Source organism: Melospiza georgiana, chromosome 15, assembly GCF_028018845.1.
Source record: "Melospiza georgiana isolate bMelGeo1 chromosome 15, bMelGeo1.pri, whole genome shotgun sequence".
In the NCBI taxonomy this organism is placed as follows: Eukaryota; Metazoa; Chordata; class Aves; order Passeriformes; family Passerellidae; genus Melospiza; species Melospiza georgiana.
Window position 1 is genome coordinate 3,506,151 of NC_080444.1, and position 20,288 is coordinate 3,526,438.

Below are 20,288 nucleotides of genomic sequence, written 5' to 3' on the forward strand. Positions count from 1 at the left end.
AGGTATGACCTCCGGTCCCCGCCCGCGGCGGCCCGGGACTGGCCCCCAGCGCTGTCCCCTGGGGAAAGGACACCTTGCGTCTCCCTCTAGGGGCACTTCCTCTGTCTTTTGCCTGGAGGGATCTCAGGTGCTGTCCCTGGGGATGCCCTGGAACTCCTCCTGGACCGTCCCCTGGGGAGAGGACCAGAAAACCGGAGCTCTGCCTTGGCCGCATCCCCTAAGATCGAGGTGCTCCTGCCTCTCCTGTTCCTCTTGCCAGGCCCGGCTCCCTTCCCCTTTTCTGGGCATCCTCTGCACGCTCCCTTCCCTTAGGTTTGCCCACCTGTGGCCGATCCCCTTCCCCAGAGCTCACGCCTCTCCCGCCGGGGATCCCCCATGCTTCTCCCCAGCCTGTCGAGTATCCCTGACCCCATCCTTGTAAATTTCCACGCAGTGCCCGAAGGCAGCGGGTAAAGGGAAAGGACCGTGGGTGGGTTCTGGGGCGAGGGTCGCTTTTTCCTCCATGTACAGGGACGAAAACATTTTCCTCCCCTGCCCTTGGAGGAGGGAGATGCTGCGGGCAGACTCGAGGGCGCTGGAGCAGGGAGCATCTCCCGAGAGCTCAGCAGCCTGCGCGGATGCGCCCGGCCATGCGTGGCCTCTGCAGTGCCCTGTCCCCTCTGTGCAGAGCCAGCTCTTTAAATGGATCAATCCTCTCAACAATTTCTCTCTCCCCGGGGCGCTGCCAGCCCTCGTGTCCTGCTCACGGAGCAGCAGCTGGGCCCTGCGTGCGGGGTCGAGCCGAGGGTCTGGGGATGGTATTTCCATGGAAGCGGGTGGTGCTGACCCGCCTGAGCGCGGGGAGCGTCGTGCCTCTGCTTCCCGAGGTGGGGGGAGTTGTTTACAAAGCGACAGCCTGTGTCTCCAACCACTCAGGAACTCATCCGGGGATGAGAGTCATTCATTTTTTTTGGCTTGGTTTTTTCGAGCATTTTTCAAGCTGTCACAGCTTGGCAGGTCTGTAGCTGCAGTGTCAAGATTTAGAATTATTCTGTCGGTAATTGCTTTCTGATTCATCAAAATGATAGATGAGAGGGAAAATGACAAATAATCACAAGTTGGGGATCTTCAAGGATATCCCTAAAAATGTGACTGGAGAAGCGTGGCATGTGCGAGTTCCTTGTCAGGAGGTCACCTTTGCTGTCAGAGCGTTTACAAAGAAATTCTCTTAAATTCAGAGTTGGAAAAAAATCTGGATAACTGCAAAATGAGTCTGCAGACTGGACTGCAAAGGTAATTTTAGATAATTCAGTCTCTGGCCTTTTTCTCTTTTTTTGCTGGGTCTGAAAGCAGGTATCTTCCCCTCAGGCACTCACAACTATCCTTTCCAAGAGTGCTAAAAGCAAAATATGCTCAACTTCGCTTCCTGAAGAGGAGGTCTGTGCTCTGATGCGTGTTGTCTTCCCTCAGCTACACCAGCTTGTCTAATAAAAGCTATTACTGCTCTCCTACTCACAGCTTCAGACTAGCACAGCTACCAGTGATCTCTTACTTGTCTTGTTCCCTTAGTTACATTTTCAGAGACTCTCTTTGCCACAAGTCCCTTCATTTTCAGAAGCGTTGTGGGAGTTGTGTGGTTACATCTCTTACATCTCCTCTTTTCTCTCCTTTAAATGTTGAAGGTAGGTGACTCATCATAACTTCAGCTGATATTTCTCAGTGATCTCTTATTTAGCACAGAGCACAGAGGAGAAGATGTATCGCAGAGTCAGAGGAGCGATGGTGATACCAGCATGGATTGAAAACAAAAAAAAAAAAAAAAAAAAAAAAAGAGGCAGCGCAGCAGTTGTTTTTTGCTGTTGCTTTTGTTGTGGGGGTAAGAAGGTTTATAGGCTGCCTCTCCAAAGCCTCAGTGACCCTGTGTCGGCCCTTCTGTGCTCCTCGTGGCTCATGAGTGAGTGGTTTTCCAAAGATAAGGGAACATTCTCCACCACCATGGATGCATTTCGTGGAGGCAGCTCACAGCAGCTGGGTGTGAGGCTTGGCTCATCTCCCTGAGCAGGGAGGGCAAAGAGACCATTTGTAGCGAAAGAGAAAAAAATGGAGAGCATATAGTGAGGATATTCCGACAGCACTGGAGTTCAGCTTAGCTGGAACTGAACAGCTTTGTTTTTCAAGAGCCAGTGCTTCACCAAAAGCCGAGCTTGTTTTTATTTTGCCTTCCTTTAATGGCTCCAAATCCTGACAGAAGGCAGGATTAAATTAGATATTAGGAAGAAATTCTTCCCTGTGAGAGTGGTGAGACACTGGCACAGGTTGTCCAGAGAAGCTGTGGCTTCCCCATCCCTGGGAGCAACCAAGACCAGGTTGGACAGGGCTTGGAGCAACCTGGGATAGTGGAAGATGTCTTAGAAAGGGTTTGGAATGAGATGATCTTTAAGGTCCCTTTCAACCCAAGCCATTCTATCATTCCTCAACAGACAAGCACTGGAGGACTGCAGAGGTCCTTGCAGCCACTTTGGCGCCGTGACTGCCCATTTGTGCAACCTTCTGCTTTCAGAGGGCTCAGCAAACCTTTGGTGCAAATCATGACTCACCAGGATAATCACCTTTTGTCTCTGGGCGTGTGTGTGCGTGTATTTGCAGAAGGAAGGCTGCAGATCGTGGGGAGGGAGCGTGGTTATTCCTCACCGTGCTGCTCGGACTGTAGATGGAGCAATGCACTGCTGTTCTCGGCGCTGATGAGGATTTTGGCCTCCCTTAGTGTTTCTCTACGCCGTGGCTGTTTGCAATTTTGTGGTGTTACAGAGAAGGGTTTGGCTCTATCCTGGGTGATGCAGGGTTTCTGTTGCATCTTCTCTGACTCTTATTTTAGATCGCTGCACACATCTGAGCTATTTCAGTGATCTTGAAGGAAGGCAGAGTGATTCTGGGGAAGGACACTGGTCTGGGAGCCGGCCAGCTTGACTTGCATTTCCAGCTCTGCTGTTCCCTGATGTGGAACCAGGGGCTTGTTGTTCAACCTCTGTCTGCTCATGTTTAATTGAACTTCAGCAGAGCTGGTCATGCTCAGCCTGCTTTGTAAGGCTCTTTTACATCACAGTTCAAGAAGCACTGAATGTTATTGTTGAGCTACCAGGCAAAGAGCAAGCATAGGCAGGAAAGGGTGATTGTGATTTAACTCTGTGCCATCCTGCTGCTCTCCTTTACTGAGATCTCTTCCCAATCCTCGCCTCTGAGCTCTTATGGATCCAGACAGCTAATGCTTGCTGTGCATCCCTCTCCATCAGTCTGTGGGCTGCCAAGGGAAGGGATGCTGAAGTACCAGTTTGCATTGTGTGGGCACCTGCTCTCAATTGTTCCATGCACTCAGGTTTGCACTAATAACACTCAGCAGGTTGCTCGCTGCTCTTTAAGTGCCTTCGTTAATGCGGATGGTTCGGGCATGTCTGGATGGAGTTCTTCCGGAGGCTGCTGCTGCTCATTGAGAAATCCACACTGCCAGATAAACCTGTTGTCTTGTTTCCAGCCTGCCTGCTGCCATTGTCTGTGTTTTCCCTGTCTGTAGTGCTGGAGCAGCCATGCACTGAGCTGTGCAGACAGCAGGACAGCATCCTTGAACGCACAATGCCTTTCCCCCTGATTTTGTCAAATACAAAAGCTGACAAAGGGCTGTGCTGTGGTGGTTTCTTGGTCTGGTGTGCAAATGTCAGCTTGATTCACTGCCGCAGCCTGGTTTGTTTTGGTCAAGATGTGGGGCTGAGGTGGGGAGGTTGTGTTGGAGGGTGGCAGACCCCCTGTGAAGCGATGCTGTGGAGGAGTTTGCTGATGGGCTTTTAGAGGAAAGCCTCATTGCTCTGGAACAAGGCATTCAGAGTGGCTTTGGTCTGTGTTGCTGTTCCCCTGAAACCCCTTTTTAGCAATCAGCTGTAATAAAGTGTTCTTAACTAGATGAGTGGTGACTGGTGCATGTGGCTCCCAGTAACACTAAATCCACCATGCTTTGTAATAAGGTTTCAGTGCCTGGGGTCTTTTGCCTAAATATAGCAAAAAAAAAAAAGTGCTAGGGGAAATCTAAATCAGAAGGAAACAAATGGCTTTTAATCTTTCCCTCTGTTTCAGAGTGAAGGATGCCGAGGAGGAAGAAGCCTGCAGAGGGCCTGGAGTCTCGAGCTCAGGATGAAGAGGAAGAGGAGGAAGAGAAGAAGAACCCAGCCAATGCCAGGAAGAAGCGCAGTTTTGTGGATGCATTTATTGTTATATCCGACAGTGATGGAGAGGTCAGTGATGGGTTGGGGTGCCCAGAGCCTGGGCTGGGCCCTGCTGCTGCAGGACAGTGCCAGAGCAGCCCTTGCTGTCGTGCTGGGGTCAGGCTTTGCACAGAGGGTCCTGTGCTGTTCCTTTTCTTACATATGAGATGAATCAAATCCTATTTGACTAGGAAATGAATGGTGTGCTTCATGAGGGTGAGTTATGAGTCTGGGATTTGATAACCAAATCCTCTCAGAACTGAATCTGAAATGTAATTTAAAAGTAACCTTTCCTCAATCCCTTTACAAATCTTTTTTTCATAATTTTTGTTTGATTGATTTCCAGCTAAACCTTAGCAACATGATTCTGTATTATGTGCAAATAGATAAGAAAATGATTCAGAACTCAGGCTTGTGAGTAGCTCAGAGACAGGCAGTGCCTGGTAAACTGATTCTGAATTACAGGAGCCTGAGTTTGTAACCCAGCTCCAAAGGATGTAAAGGTGAATGTGGTGTGGGAGTGCCTGGCTAAGGCATCAAGGCTCAGATCCCTGATCCCCAGCGTCAGCTTATGCACATCAGCATTACCCTCAAGATTGAAATGTCTGTGTTGGTTACACGGCATGAGCATGGGAACTCCTGCCTGGGGGAAACCCAGAGCCCTCAGAACCTGTGCCTGACTGAGTGAGGCTCACCAGAGGAAATTATTACAATCAGTTTTTTATGTGTGACTCGTACGGCTTTGCTCTGTCTTGCTGGTGATTGGGGATCCTAAGCTGCTTTTTGTAATTCCACCATTTTCAAAAGCATTTCAGTTCACTCTCAAGCTGTAGATCTTAAATCAGGTCCCTTTTGCTCCCACATCTGCAGTGTGCTGCTCTCCAATAAGGCGATTATCATGTGAGGAGGGGAAAATCACTAGAAATAAACAGTAAGAAGCTGTAGGGCAAACGATATTGGATGTTTTTTCTTCACATTGTCTGAGTTCTTTCCCATTGGGAAATTCCCTGAAAGAAATGGAACATATGGCAGTAATAGTTCAGTGGGGTTAAACCCTTAGCTCTGCAATATGCTAAGTTAACTTCAGATGTCTGCTGCATCACTGGCCTTTATTGTGAAACCTATAAGGAAAAAAGAAATCAGCAGCTATAAGAGCTGCTGCAGTACATAAAAGATCAGGACCTGTTATTGTCTGCAATTATTCATCTCAATGTGCACGTATCTGAAAAAGAGGAAACAAACGTCTCTTAAAACACATCTATAAAAAGGTTAGGCTCCCTCACTGTTCTCTAAGTTTGTCTATAAACAATAAATTCTGATGGCATAATCGGTCATATTACAGAAAAGGATATGCTCAGAGAGGCCGTTAAAGAGCCAATTAGGTTGTGTTTAAGTGACAACAGTTCAGTCAGTTGAATGAGTGGATTTATTCAGTTCACTCTCTTTCTGTGAGTCATCAGCTTCCAGATCCAGTGCCACAGTCTCGTCGTGTTGTTTTCTGCAAAATCAAACGCAAAACTGATTTACTTGGGATCTCAAAAAAATAACTGTCTGCCTTCTGTAACTGTCTCAGTTCTTCTGTGTACATCAAGTTGAATTTCAATTTTGGACGCTGTAACTGTTGTTCTTGCACTGGTAAGACCTTGTTGTGTGTTCAAAAAGAGGTGTGGGAAGCTCAGATCAATAGCAATTTTAGAGAACAATATATTCTCAATTAATCTTGCATCTGTTAGGACATGGTTCCTTATGAATCAAAAGCTACAAGGACAATTTGGGCATCATTGATTCGATGGCTTTCTTCCTTGGCAGTCTCTTGGCAGGTATCTATAGAACAAGTCCCTAGTTCTGCTTCCAGACCAGCAGATCTTGTAGCAGCTGCACCTGGAAAGCCTCCAGCTTCTCACTTTTGATGATCTTTGGCAGACTGCCTCTCCCAGGAATTTTTCAGTCATGCTGGATTATCAAGCTCATCCATGTTATTTTGCCAAGTTCCCTTTCTTTGCTCATGTCTATGCTGTGGCATCTGCAGAGCTGCATCAGAAAAAAGTTTTCTGGACGTGAGGCTTTCTGATATCTGCTATATATAATCCTGGATTCGGGGAACACTTCTCTTTTTTTGGAAAGGGTCAGACAAAATAAGAGCAGTCTCTCTGGCTCTGTGGAATCCAGAGGAGATGACCTTCTTTGTGCAGACTGTGTCTCTGAAAATGCAGACATGCCGAATGAGTAGAGTGGTTCCCATCTCCCTTGGCTGTTTAATCCCACTGGGAATTGGTTGTCTGTGCCAGAAGATGGATGTTCATTCACAAACACACAGTATTTCAAGTAGTGCCCAACAATGCTCTCTGAGCATGACCATTCCTGGTCTCCTGAACCTCATGCTTGCATTGGGCTGTTGGTTTGACCCCTGAAGCCATGTCTGAATGATGATTGTTCCTCAGCACAGAGCCTGGCCAAGCATGAACTCTGAGCACAGCCCAAAAGTTGTGCTGACCTGTTAGATGATCTGCAGCCTTTAGTGCAGTTGATCCTCACATGCTGCTGATCTGGTCTGGGACCTTTTGGAAGGGTCTTTTGCCAGGATAGATCCTTTGGGAGCTTTGAGAGTACCTGCCTGCACTTAGAAAGTTGGCATCAAGTCTCACAAGCTCTTTCTGCCAGATCCATCATCTCTGCCAGCCCTCAGGGAACATATGACAAGACTCCAGGGTGATGGTGCCATCTATTCCTGCATGGCCTGTCTTCCCTTCAGTGTGGAACATCCCTTTGCCTGAGTGTTCCTGTGTTTGGAGATGCTCACAGTCAGGGTAATCAGCAGCATGTGTTGGTGTTCCAGATCAGATTTTGGCTGTTTAGGCATTGGCTAATACCCAACCACTGCCCTGTTCCCATCATCTGTGACAGTGGACACTCACCTCAGGACCAGGCATGGCCTGAGGGAGATCTTGCTGTGGAAAGGGTGGCACTGGAAATGTCACAGCCAGGATGGCAGTGCCCACCTGTCATAGTTGAATCCCATCCAGCAGCTAAGTACCAGGCAGCTGCTTGCTCACTCCCACCCCATGGCAAGGAAGAGAATCGTGGGGAAAAAAGTAAATCTCGTGGGTTGAGATAAGAACAGCTTAATAATTGAAACAAGATAAAATATAATAATGCTATTAATAATCCTAATGATAATATCAAGAATAATTGTAATGAAAAGAAGGGAGAGAGGAACTGCTCTTCATCAGGAACTGTAGTGATAGGACAAGGAGGAATGGGTTCAGACTGAAAGGGGAGAAATTTAGGTTAGATATATGGAAGAAATTCCTCACTGTGAGGGTTGTGCAGCACTAAAAGAGGATGCCCAGAGAGGCTGTGGATGCCTCATCCCTGGCACTGTTCAAGGCCAGGCAGTGAGCAACCCAGTCTTGTGGGAAGTGTGCAGGACAGGAGGGTTGGAATGAGATAATCTTTAAGGTTCCTTCCAACCCAAACCTTTCCATGATTCTCTGAGTAAAACCCAAGAGAAAGCAGTGCCCCAATGCAGTTGCTCACCACCCACTGACCAGTGCCCACCCACTCCCTGAGCAGCAGTTGGTGTCTCCCAGCCAATTCCCCCCTGTTCACACTCTGGCCATGAGGTTCTGTGCTGTGGGATTTCCCTTTGCCCAGTTCCCCCAGCTCCTTGTGCACCTGCTCACTGTCAGAGCACAGGAAACTGAACAGTCCTTGATTTAGAGCAAGCACTGCCTGGCACCAAATAAACCATTGGTGTGCCATCAACATTATTCTTGTACTAAACCCAAAACACAGCACTGCACCAGCTCTTGGAATAAAAATAACTTAATCCCAGGACACCACCTCACACCACTGACCATTGGAGCAAAGCAGAGCCACACAGGAGTTTGCTGCAGTGCCCTGCTGTCTCCATGGGCTCTGCTGCTGCCAAGGGACCCAGTGCCTCCATCTCCCAGGGGAGAATGCAATGTGAGTTGGTTCTGGAGGAGGCTTCATGGCTCTGCTGAGCTCACTTGTTGAAAATCAGGTTGATGTGAATCCAGGCTCCTCACAGCCCAGTAAAAGCCCTTTTTCCTACAGAGTCCTCTCTCCCTGTGTCAGGAGCTGCATATCCTGGCATGAGCCCCGTTGTGTCTTGTTGTTCATCTCCACTTCCAGCAGGTTTGTTCTAATGAGCTGAAAGAGCAAAGCTGAAACAGATTCTCAACTGAAGTCAGAGACTAATAAAGTAGGGTGTGATATTAATTTCAGCAGCAGCCTTGGCAAGAGCCAAACATGGTAATTCCAACATCTAATTGGCTTTTAAAAATAAATTAGTCTGGTTTTCATCTGCATATTTCCCATGCAGGATGTGTGCTGTTTGGCTGTGCCCTATTGTTAGATGGTCCCAACTGCTGTTGAGCAATAAAATTACCCAGACCTTTTGACTTTGCAGTCTGCACTGTTAGGGGTGGAGACATTCTGCTGTAGCCTTTTCTTCCCTGAGTCAGTAGAAGCTGATTTCTGTGGTTTATCATGTGGATTTGAGGGAGCAGGATGTGGGATTCTGGCTACTGGCTTCCATTTATGGGCTTTTAGAAATGACTGGAGCTGTATCTGTTTCTGCTGGCAGAGTCAGGTTCTCTTAAGTATGTGCAAAAGCATTTTTAAAATGGGAATTTGATTTCCTGCTGTCTGGTGAAACCAAGCAGGTTACAAAAACAAGGAAGAATAATAGTGGCTGCCTTCCACTAAATGTGTGGAAGACTTTGGAAACCTGTCTATTTCTTCATCTGTGTACAATGCTGACAGTGAAATTGCTCATAGGAGAGCATCATAAATTAAAGTGCAGAGCCTGACACACAGGAAGAGAATTTGGGTTCCTTCTGGCCGTTCTGCCTTGAATTGACAGCAGAGGAGGAGGGGTGCTCTCCTGGCTGGCACTGAGCAGAGGTGTGCAGTCCCTACCTTGCTTCCACTACAATAATTAGTTTCCCTTGGAAGATATGTGTATTGGAGATGACCTTGTAACTGAGAGTATTGGCTGCAGTTTGGGAATATTTTAATTGATTAAGATTATTTTTGGACTAGTGATCTTATTAGAAAGGCAGTTGGTTGAGAGGCCCCTTGAGTTCCTATTATCCTTGTAGATAGATGAGCATTAAAAGGTTGGGTCATGAGGAGCAGGCCCTGTTGTCTTCTCTGAATTTTCTTGGCCCCTTCTGTTTCTACCATCCCCGCCTGCATTTATGCAGAGCACTCTGGGGCCTGTGGGGCTCTCTCCCAGCAGAGGTACAAACAGCCATAAATCCTAATTAAAAGGTATGTTTTATTTTCTGAGTTTAAAACTAAAAAAGATTTGAGAATTCTTGGAATTGAGATGTGTGTATATATTTTGGCCCATCAGGATTAATTGGATTTGCTTCAGCGGTTCACTGTAGCGTGGCTGCTCAGTAGAACGCTGCTGAGCAATTTAAACATCCTTCTCGAATGTATGAGGTTCCTACAACAACGTGTCCTGCAATAATTTTGCTCCTGCCACTGATGTAAATGTTGAGATTGTTCAGGAGCAGCACAGGGAAGCGAGGCACGTCCTTGGCTGTGCTGTGGGTGTGGGCAGTGTGTCCTGTGCTCTGCTCCCCTCAGGAGCCCTGGAGGTGCTGCAGCCCCACGCTGTGCCCTGGTGTGAGTTGTGAGTGTGTCTCTGTGCACAGAGCAGGCACTCCCAGCCATGCAAAGTTTGGTGTGCTCATAAATCACATCCGTGCCCTGCGAGAGAGCTGCAGATGAGAGTGTCAGGGTTGACCTTCCAGCAAGTGCAGGAGTGATGAGGGGAAGATTGATGCCTAGAGAGAAGAGCTGGGGATTTACAGAGCCTGTTAGGATTAAATTGCCCCTGCTTTAAGCTGGGCTGGGTTTGGCATTGTTAGGCAGGGTTTTGGGGGAGGGCAGGAGAGCTATTGCTGAACCTCCTCCAGTGTATAATACTAGTGCAGTCCTGGTGTGATCCACGGGCTGTTCCCCATCCCCTGAGGTGGGAGCAGCCCCTGAGGTCAGCATGGAGCTGTTGCTGCAGACCAAGGCAGGGCAGTTTGGGGTGGGACATCCCATGGTTTATGGAAAGCTGTGGAGAGGGGCACTATGCCTGGAAGAGAGAGGATTTCACCTCCTGAGCAGGAGCTTGGGATCCATCTCCTAGGAAGAGAGACTCTGTATGTGAAGCAACCTTTTGGAGACACAGTGGCAGAGCTTGGAAAGGGGGTGCCTAAACCAGTCTGTGTGGGGAAGAGAAGGAATCACTCACAGAATAAAACCCTTAGGCACAAGCATGAGTGTGTGTGGGCTTGCCAAGCATGATTGCTGCTGTGTTGTGAGGTGATTCTTAAGTCAGTGGAAGTGAGGAATGGTGTAGTATTAGGGCATGCAAAAGCTGTAATGTATTAAGGTTTCAGGAAACCACCTAATAGTATGTCTTGCAAAATCTTAGTTAGATAAATAATTTAATTTGGTCTAGATAGCAGCATTCCTGGATTGAAATGCTGCTAAAAGACTGTCAGCAAGAGCTGCTGATGAACAAAGGAGAGGCTCATCTGGGGGAGATGTAAAGCTGAGGCCAAGAGGATCAATATTAGGTCTGTGTGTCTTTTAACATCCTCATTACTGATCTGTAAGAGGGAGCAAGTGGTGTATATAGATTAATAAAATCTACAGATAACACTAAAGCCAGAGATGTCTTCAACAAAACTCAGCACACAGATGCAGTCTGAAAGACTTCACAGGTTCAGAAACATGGGCAAAGGACAAAAGAAATGGATGACACTCAAAAATAATCACTACATCTGTTTGTGTTAAAGTCGCCCAAGCCATGTGCCCCTCCCTGAACCCTTCTCTTGGCACAGGAGGTGGAGTGAGGCACAAGCATGTGGCCCATGTGTCTCCTGGGCAGCAAAACTCAATGTAGCTGCAGAGGGAGCAGTGCAGAGCCCTTCCTGGCCAAGCATGGGTCTCTGCCTGAAACACTGGATTTGATTCTAATCCTACCTGATTTAGAGACACAAATTGGAAGGGGTCCAGTGCCAGCCTTGGGTAATGTGTGTGCCCTTGCCTAAGCCATTAGGACAGCAACTTGCAGAAATTTGTGTCATTTAAGCCTGTGCCCATTTGTGCTGCAATCCTTGTGCTTAAAGCAGCACACATTTAAGTTGTTCGTGGGAGTATTGTTCCAGGGAGCCTCGAGACAACAAGTTTCTCAAGTATTCAGATTTCAAAAATGAAAAACTTTTGGCAATACTGCCCAAAGAAGATGTGGATGCCCCTCAAAGTGTTGAAGGCCAGGTTGGATTGGGCTCTGAGCACCCTGATCTCGTGGAAGGTGCCCTTGCCCATGGCCGAATTGAAATTAGATAATCTTTAAAGTCTCTTCCAACTCTAACCATTCTTTGATTCTATAAATACAATGGGAGAATAGCATGAGGAAGAAATACAGCTGGCCCTCCTGCCCTCAGGCTGCATTGGCGTGGGTCTCCAAAAGTGGCCAGGGATTCTGGTTTGGACCACCTAAGATTGTCTGGGCATAGTACTAGAGGCTTCATTGCAGGAAACAGCCCTGGCTTGCAGGTGTGTGATGCTCAGTTATAAAAAGGTTCTGTTTTTCTCTTTTGAGTGCTTACAAATATCAATGTTTTAGCAAGGCCAAACAAATTCTCTGTAAAATCATGGGTAGCAGGTGCAGTGCATGGTGGTGACTGGCATGAAGTCTATTGTCTCTCCTACTTCTCTGTTTATGTCAGTCTGTAACTCTTTTTGCTCGTTATGCTTATCACACAGCTTTTAATAGTTACAGAATGTGTTTGAATTACGTTTGAAATTCAAATTTCACTCAAATAGACGCTTGTTCTTGAACCAGTGTTTGTGTCTGAGTAGTTTGGGGGAGGGGGCTGGTAGTATTTCTTACATATTGCATGCACTCACCATGTTCTTTTCCATTGCAGCAGGAGTCAAAGGAAGAGAGTGGCTTGCAAAAGAAGAGAACAAAGCAGCTGGATCGAACAAAGTTTGCTGCTAAAAGAAAAATTGCACGTACGTCTCGACTGTGGGGCTGGGGAAGTTGTCTGGTGCTGAGCAGCTTCTGGTCTTTGTGTAAGAGATTATTTCCCTTGCAGAAAGGCTGTGACATGGCTGGGGCTGCAGAAAAGACCCTTCACAGGGCTAAATTTTGCACTTCCAAAATCAGTGTGCGAGGGTGTTGGTACCTCACCGGGTTCAAAGCTGTCTGAGGCTGATGTGAAAGCGCCGTCAGTCACAAACTGCTTTCCTGTCCAGGCCCCTCTGCTCCTGTCTGTCCCTGAAACATCACCGTGCTCTGACCCGACAGCTGCCGCTCAGGAAGGATCTGAGTCGCAGCTGACAGTTCTCTGAAATCATCAGCTCACAGTGTGGGGGCAGCCAGAGCACCAGCAGCGCTGGGCATCATAAGGAAGGGTGTTAAGGGATTTGGTTGATGTAATTTTGCTGTTACATAAAGTGTTGGTGCACCCTTGTCACAGTGCTGTGTGCAGTGCTGGCCTCTGCATAGCAAGGACACAGTGGTGCATCCAGAGAAGGGCAGCCAAGTCATGGAGGGGTAGAAAAGCTGCCTGGTGAGGAGAGTCTGGGAAGATTGGGGCTGCTTTGTTAGGAGAGAATGGTAGGATCAAAGTTCCCATTGGGAAGGCAACGCCTCAGCTGAGCACAGAGCTGTTGTTTACCAGCTCCTGGGGTGTATCAGTGGAAACAGCAAAAAATAGATGGGTTTAAAATGGGTGAAGGACGCTCATGCTTCACACAGCATGGGGTGAACTCCTGGAAGTTTGTGTCACAGGAGGTTATGGAGAGGTCAGCATCAACAGCTTTAATAAGGGATTAAATGCATTCATGAACAATAAATCTGTGAACAGATGCTAAAGACTGGGATGTTCCTGCTCATATTCTGATGTACAGGCAGAAGAGCCCACTGAGCATGGCCACCATACCTCTGCTCCCTGTACTGCCCCACATATTACAGCAGCCAGGCCCCAGAGGGTCCCCACTCATGTTCCTGTGCTCTGTAAGGCAGTGGTCCATCCAGCACATAAAATTCAGTACTTTTTTAGAATGGGAAGGATGTTGCCTCCTGCAAAACCCAAAGCAATCACTGAACAAAATGGAGCACGCCAGTGCTCCGCAAGCAGCGGCAGTTGGGCTTGTCAGTCCTCACAGGGCTTGTGTGAATTAAATTGTTTTTAATAGAGGCCTAAGGCCATAGCACAGAACAGCCCAGCTCTTTGTAGGAGCTGCAACCCACTGTGCATGTCAGTGTTGAGCAAGTAAGATAGCAAAGTCAGAGATGGGAAAAGAGTTCTTTTTCTCATTCTTCTTTTTCTCCCAAAGGAAACAGAGCACCAAATTAAAGCTGAAACCCCCCCTTGGAGATGCCACTAAAATGTGACCAAGCATATGGTGCTAAGAGCAGGGATCTGCTGAAGTTGGATGTCCTCGTTACATCATTGAGCATGTAGGGTTTCAGGAGCTGGTGCTGTGCAAAAGGTGTTCAGTGTGCTCCAGAAAATCCACAGGAGACAGGGCCGGCTCTCCAGACGTTGTGTAACAGAGGAGTTTTGCTGTGTTTCTAGATGTTGAAATTATTAATAATAGTTTTTCTTTTCCTGGGGCACAAGCTGTCTTTTTTTGTTGCTTAGTGTGCTTGTCTGAGTTTGGGGGTGCTTGGCACCACACAGTCGGCGAGCAGGGGCTTATTTAAGCACGTGTGATGGTGGGGCTGTTCTCATTTGTGGGAAGCTATAATTAGACTTTTGGTGTTTGCTTTTAGGCAAATTAAGACTTGAAGTAGTAATTATTTTTCCCAGTGTCTTTAAATAAATTCTTTGAATTGCGAGGCAAATTGGTCTTTTGTAAAGATTGGGTGCTTCTGGGTAGAGCAAGTTCTTTCTCCTCAAAACTGGAAAATTTCGGATATTGGCAGGCACTCGTTATAAAGCGTATCCTCCCTTTTTTGCTTTGTTGTGGTTTTATTCATTTTAACCTAGAGCCATAACTAAAATATATCTGTGACGTTTCATCCTGACAGGATAAATGGAAATACAAAACCTAAAGAAGTCTCTCTCTATTTCCAGAGGAAGTCAGTGCTTTAAAGCACATTTGAATGTTTTTACTGTAATTGCGCTTTGGATATGTAAAAATACTGAGATCCCGCATTTCTGTTATTTTTGAGTAAATCTCTTATTAGTAAGTGTTATAACTACAACTAGTGGGGTTTTGCATCTAATTCACTTTGCAAATGTCAAAATGGAACATAAATCGCTTTGCAAATTGCCGTATTAGCATTTAAAAAGGCTCTGAAACGGTTTAATTTGTTTAGGGCTGCAGTATCTTAAAAACAGTTTCTCTCTGACCCCTCCTTGCCATCTGCGGGTCTCCTGGATGCCCCGGTCCCCAGAGGGGCGCTGGGATTTCCTGCCGCGTTGGGATGGACCTGTGACACGAGAGGATTTTGGCGTGTGAGATTCCCAGTGCCGGTGCTTCCCCCGGGAATGGGCTCCTGCAAGGCAGGCGAGTGATGAGTGTGAGCTGAGCATCGCTCCAGATGGAGAGGGCTCGTTTCTCCTGGGAGCTGTGGAGCCCCCACCACACGCTCTGAGCTCTCTCCCCAGCTCTGTTTGCACACAGTGGTCGGGGGCTAACGCAGCACTCTGGGTTTCTAATCATCATAAATTATGACGGCTGCAATCAGCATCAAGTTTAATAAAACACACGGTGCTGAGAAGTGATCAGTCCTGGAGCATGAAATACTGTCAGCTTCACTTAAAGCAGGTCAGGTCTGCTGGAAGGCACGAGCAGAGCTGCTCTTTGCTCTCCCCACAGTAATGCCAGGTGGATTTTAAACTCGAGTTTTCCCCATCTCCAGAGCACCTACTCAACTGGAACGTGCACTAAGTGCATCTTGTTTGTCACTGGTTTCTTTGCCAGAGGCAGCATTTGTCTGGCACATTCCCTGTCCCCAGAGGGGAAATTGCTGTGCCAGGGAGGGAGAAGAAAACAAAATGTACAGCAGTAACTCGCCAAAAAATGTTTCTTTTTATTAAGCTTCATGGATGTTGATAGCCTGAACTGGCAAATGTTCAGGCCCCTGTTGAAGCACGTGGAAAGTCGTGTGTTGCAGGGTGCTGATCATGTGCACCAGTTTTCCTGCACATGTCTGAGTTTACAGGTTCTAGCCTGGTTGCTGCGATGGTTTAGGTAGGAAAACAAATCAGCACACACTTTCTGAATGCTCAGAAGGTGTTTGGTGTTATGGGAATAAAAAAGACTGTAGGTAGCACTAAGTGCTATGGTCTGGATGACACGGTGGTGATTGGTCAAAGGTTGGACTCAATCTCAGTGGTGTTTTCCAACCTAATTGACTCTGTGATATGCTGTTTAATGCTGCTGTTCTTGGGGCTGGGAGCTTTCTCCATACGCTGGACTGTGCTTTCCATTAAAGAATGGTTGTTTTTTTTTTTTTTTTTTGCCCTGGTCCCTCCTGGCTGTAACATCATTGAGTGACTTTGTCCAAGGACAAAAGATCCCCACGAGCCCTGAAAGCGCTGCAGTCTGCTTTCCCTTCAACCCCTTTCCTAATTTTCAAATAAATTACCCCCCCCACCCCACCCCAAACCAGCAACCTGAAGCTATGTGCTGTTGTAGTAGGACACATAAAGGAATCTGAAGGTAATCAGTCCAAAAACGCTTCAGACCCTGCTTGGGTGGGGGAGCAGGAGGCTGCCACCATCCAGGAACTGGGGGAAGGGCAGAGCTGTGCTCTGTGGATGCTCCTGCTTGCAGCAGTGCTGTCATGGACAGGCTGCAGCACGGCCAGAGCGCGGCTGCACTGCTGTGGTGGGGAGAGCATGGGATGGAAAATGGAAAATGGGAGCCTGCAACTTGTGAATGCAGCTTTATCCAGGGAAATGCCTGTCTCTGGAGCTGGCTGCAGTGAGGGCATGTTGTGTGCCTGGGCAGCCTCCCTGTTCAAATGGCATGTCTTAAAGATGTTGTAGCCGTCGGAGAGCGCGAGCCTTTGGTTCATGCATGAGATGGCGCGTGCAGGATTCTGCCTGGAGGAGGGAGCGGGTTCTGAAGGAAATCTGTCAATTTGTTTCAAGTGAGAAGATGTATTTTTTCAGCTCCTGAGAGTGCTGTTGAGTTGTTTTTCAAGCTGCACTCCATTCTGCAGGCATTGTATATTTTAAACAGAGTGAAAGTGTTGGATTGAATCTCAGTAAATAAGTGTTTTCCAAAGTAACTAACTGCTTTGTCTCTACATAGCCAGTCTAGACTTTTGGTTTGATTGGAGCGAGGAATATTTCAGGAATAAATTTTCTGCTGAAATAGCAGTTACAACTGTAGGAAACCTGTTTCCCATGCATGACTGACTTAGTGATGCAGTAGAGTGGTGATGTGAGCAGAAGGGGGTTGTATGCATGTGAAATATCCTCTATAATACCACCAAGCAAGTAACATTATCCTCCACAGAGCTTTCCACCTGAGGCTCGGGGTGAAAAACATGTAGCTCTTTTTCTCTTGATAGGTCTCCTGTGGTATTGCAGGTATCTGTGTCAGAAGACAATGAGGTGTGCTGCTCAGTTAGTAAAAAAGTCTCTTAAAGATGTGTTGTTTATCCTGCTTTGCTGCTGAGCCTAGCCAATACAAAAATGAGCACACTTCAGAAATCTGTCCTTTTCCTCTCTCCTTGAACATGCATTCTGCAGCTGCAGTGTGTGTTGTTTGATGGCAAATAAAATGTCATGTTGCAGTTAATATAGTCGGGGAATGGGAGCTTAGATTGCTGTAGAAACCTGAGGTGAAGTTCCTGACCTGAGTTACCTTTCTCATTTAGTGTTGCCTGCTCCAGTTTTGTTGACACCTTTCCAGGACAGCCGAGGTTTAGATGATTTTCTCTGCATTCCTCCTGGGAAGGTGGGGCTCTCACCCATTTCTCCCTACATGCTGGATGTTCACTGAGTGTTTACATACACCTGCAGCTGTGACTTGACATTATCCTGTTTCTTCTGCTGTAGAGATGACTGAAGAGGAACAATTTGCACTGGCCCTGAAAATGAGTGAGCAAGAGGCTAGACAAGTGAACTGTCAGGAAGAGGAAGAGGAGGAGCTCTTGAGGAAGGCCATTGCTGAGAGCCTTAGTGTAAGTGCACTTCTGTGAAGAGGCTCACCAGGGTTCTTAGCAACATTGCTGTCTCTGCTTGCTTTACCATGCTGCAAAAGAAAGTTTTACTGGGGGACATAGATATTCCCAGCACAAACTGGAATGACGGCAGCTGCAGAGTTGCTTTATACTGTTCCTCGTGAGAGGAACATGAAGTCTAACCCCAGCTGTCCCTGTTTTGGGGTACCGAGTTCTGATTTGGGATAGGGGGATCTGCAGTCCAGTGTGCTGGGGCAGCCCTTGGTTGTGCTGTGCTGATAGGGAACACATCTGTAGGAGAGTGAACCTTTTGTTTTTCAGAGCTGTCAGCCCTCAGACTCATCGACTGCATCTCCTCATCTGTCAGTGGAAGCACCGGATTCACAGGGCCCAAGCCAGCCTGCTGAGAGAGAAGGCTCTGAGCTCCTGGGAGACCTGGCATTCTGCCCTGACACCCCTCCCTCTGACTGCAGCTCCCACTCACAGAGCTCCAGAGCTGATGGGAATGGACAGATGGATGTCGCCCGGAGCCCCTTGGTAGTGTTGAGGAGGTTGAGCCAGGAAATCGTTGAAAGCTCACTAGTATCCAGCATAATCGTGTCTCCGGGGAAGGGCCAGCCTGTGACAAGGTCAAGTGAAAAGTCTTCCTCACCAGCAGAAAGTGATTCCAGTAACATGTTACCCAGCACTCTGGGAGGGGACTTCATGTCTTTGAGTCCCACCTTTGGCAAGGTGGCTTCAGGAGGCTCCAGGCGACTCACACCTCGGAGACTGTTCAGCAGCCCCTCCAGCTCTTCTGAAGCAGCAGGCCATGAACCAAAAGAGCAGCTCCTGCCCTGCACTGGCCATTCTGCAGGAGAAGCCAGTGCTGGGAGCTCAGCCACTCCACTCTGGAAGAGCAGGACCACAGAACAGTGTGACAGCCCCAGGAGGAGTGGTGGAGGAGCAGGTACCAAACACAGCTCACAGCCTGGGCACACTGCCAAGGTCTGTGTTTCCACAGAGCAAGCAGAGCAGAGTGAGGGGTCTGGCAGTACCCCAGACCTTTCCATGCTGACTGTGGAGGAAAAGCACAAACAGGAGGACACAAGAAACACAGTGCACTATTACTGGGGCATCCCCTTCTGCCCCAAAGGGGTGGACCCCAACCAGTACACCAAAGTCATCTTGTGTCAGCTGGAGGTTTACCAGAAGAGCCTGAAGCAGGCTCAGAGGCAGCTGTTGCATAAGAAGGAGTTTGGTAACCCGGTTGTGCCCAGTCCTTCCTTGAGCCAAAACGAGCTTGGGAAAGGAGAAGAGATAGGCAGGGAGAATGGGGTTGCTGATGGTACAGAAGATGGAGACACAGAAGGTCAAGAATCTGAAAACATCACCTGGCTCCACCCTTCAAAGAGGAGGGAGGCAGAGAGTCCAGGGCACAGCATGGAAGACGAGAAGAACTCCACTTCTGACGATGAACCGACCACCAGCTACTGCCAGGTAAGAGCTTTGTCACTGAGCAGAGGTTGAGCAGCCATGCCCTTCTGTCCTTTTTATGGTTCAGTCCCTTCTGCAAAGCAGGCACTGCTATTTAATGCCCCTCTTAAATTTAGGGACTTCCTTCCCCAGCCACACAGGTTGTGTGGAAAGGAGAGAAGTGTACAGGCTGACACCCAGCTCTCACAAGACAGGGGCCATTGAGCAGCGTGGCCGTCATCATTAATGCTGCAGAAAGCAACACATCCAGCTGATCCTTCTTTGAAAGGTGCAGCCTGGCAGTGTGCCAAGGCAGAGGACACAGAGGTGATGCTGACCACCACCAGCTCTGGTTTATAAACCTGTGGCTGTGTGGGGAGCTCTTGGTTTCCCTTTGCAGACAGATGTGGGTTTGTCCTTGCAGCAGAGCCTTTCTTATTTGCTCCTCCATGCTTATCTGCATCCATAAGTGCTTCACTTTGGAAGTGCTCTTCTCCCTCGTGGCTGGGAGAGGCTCTGTGTGGTCACAGGCATCTTCTGCCTGCCCTGGTGATCTGTCAGCACGGTGGTGCTCCCTGTCCTTGTGCTGGTGTTGGGCACCAGGCTCGGGTGTGTTAGACACTAGGTGTCAGCCTCTGTCTCTGTCAGGGCTCTCCTGCTGGAGCGGAAGGCAGCTTTCTGTCACTGCTAAGTTTAAACAGATTGCTAGTCAGATGAAGTATTTATTACTGCTGTATTTTAGGTTTGTGTCAGCCTTTTCCAACCCTCATTTTTCATAATGACTTCACTCCCGGATCATTGTATAACTTTATCTTCTCTATGACTGAAGCCTTGGCTCTGTTGTTCCTGTTTTCAAGTGTATTTGATCATTTACCCTGGTGTTAGAAAGATACTTAACTTGTTTTGTGATATTTATATTCTGTCTTGTAATATTGAACACTTAGGAAAAACGTCATGTCTGCATTTTCTGGTTGCAGAAAAAGAGCAGAGCAGCCTGTGCTGAAATGTGACTTTTCATGACAGTGCTTTGGCTCGGGTTTAGCAGATGGAGATTTAAACAAGCCTTAGAGGTGATCTGCAGAGGAAAGGAACTGACTTGTGCCCTTTTTCATTTCCTCAGGATAGATACAAAAGACCTGAGAGGTTCTTAAAGCAAACTGCCCTTTTTTTCTGTAGCTTTTCCTCTGGAAATGAAGGTGTCATTATGCTGGAAGATTGGGGTGACTAGAGGTCTTTGGATGTGTACTCTAAAGCCCTTGGGAAGCTACAGCAGCTGGGAAGGGCATGAACTTTTAATCAGTACTGAAAATTGTGTGGTATTTTTTAAAATATTATCTGTTTAATGCTAATACCTAATTAATTCTTGGGGAGAAAAGAGGTTTTAGTGGTGCAGAGTGGTAACTTGT

The 20,288-nt window shown here is 47.6% G+C and overlaps 1 protein-coding gene across 4 annotated transcripts in view; it reads left to right on the top strand.

The window, feature by feature from the left end:
• UIMC1 (ubiquitin interaction motif containing 1) overlaps positions 1–20,288 on the top strand; it is a 39,509-nt gene that overhangs the window by 240 nt on the left and 18,981 nt on the right. For 3 of the 4 annotated variants that reach the window (XM_058034831.1, XM_058034833.1, XM_058034834.1), the window contains exons 2-5: positions 4,102–4,259; positions 12,200–12,287; positions 17,303–17,427; positions 17,749–18,906. In XM_058034831.1, the coding sequence (XP_057890814.1) occupies positions 4,110–4,259; positions 12,200–12,287; positions 17,303–17,427; positions 17,749–18,906 (1,521 nt within the window). In that variant the 5' untranslated portion in view covers positions 4,102–4,109. The remainder of the gene's footprint in view (positions 1–4,101; positions 4,260–12,199; positions 12,288–17,302; positions 17,428–17,748; positions 18,907–20,288) is intronic. The other variant, XM_058034832.1, reaches the window with a different exon arrangement.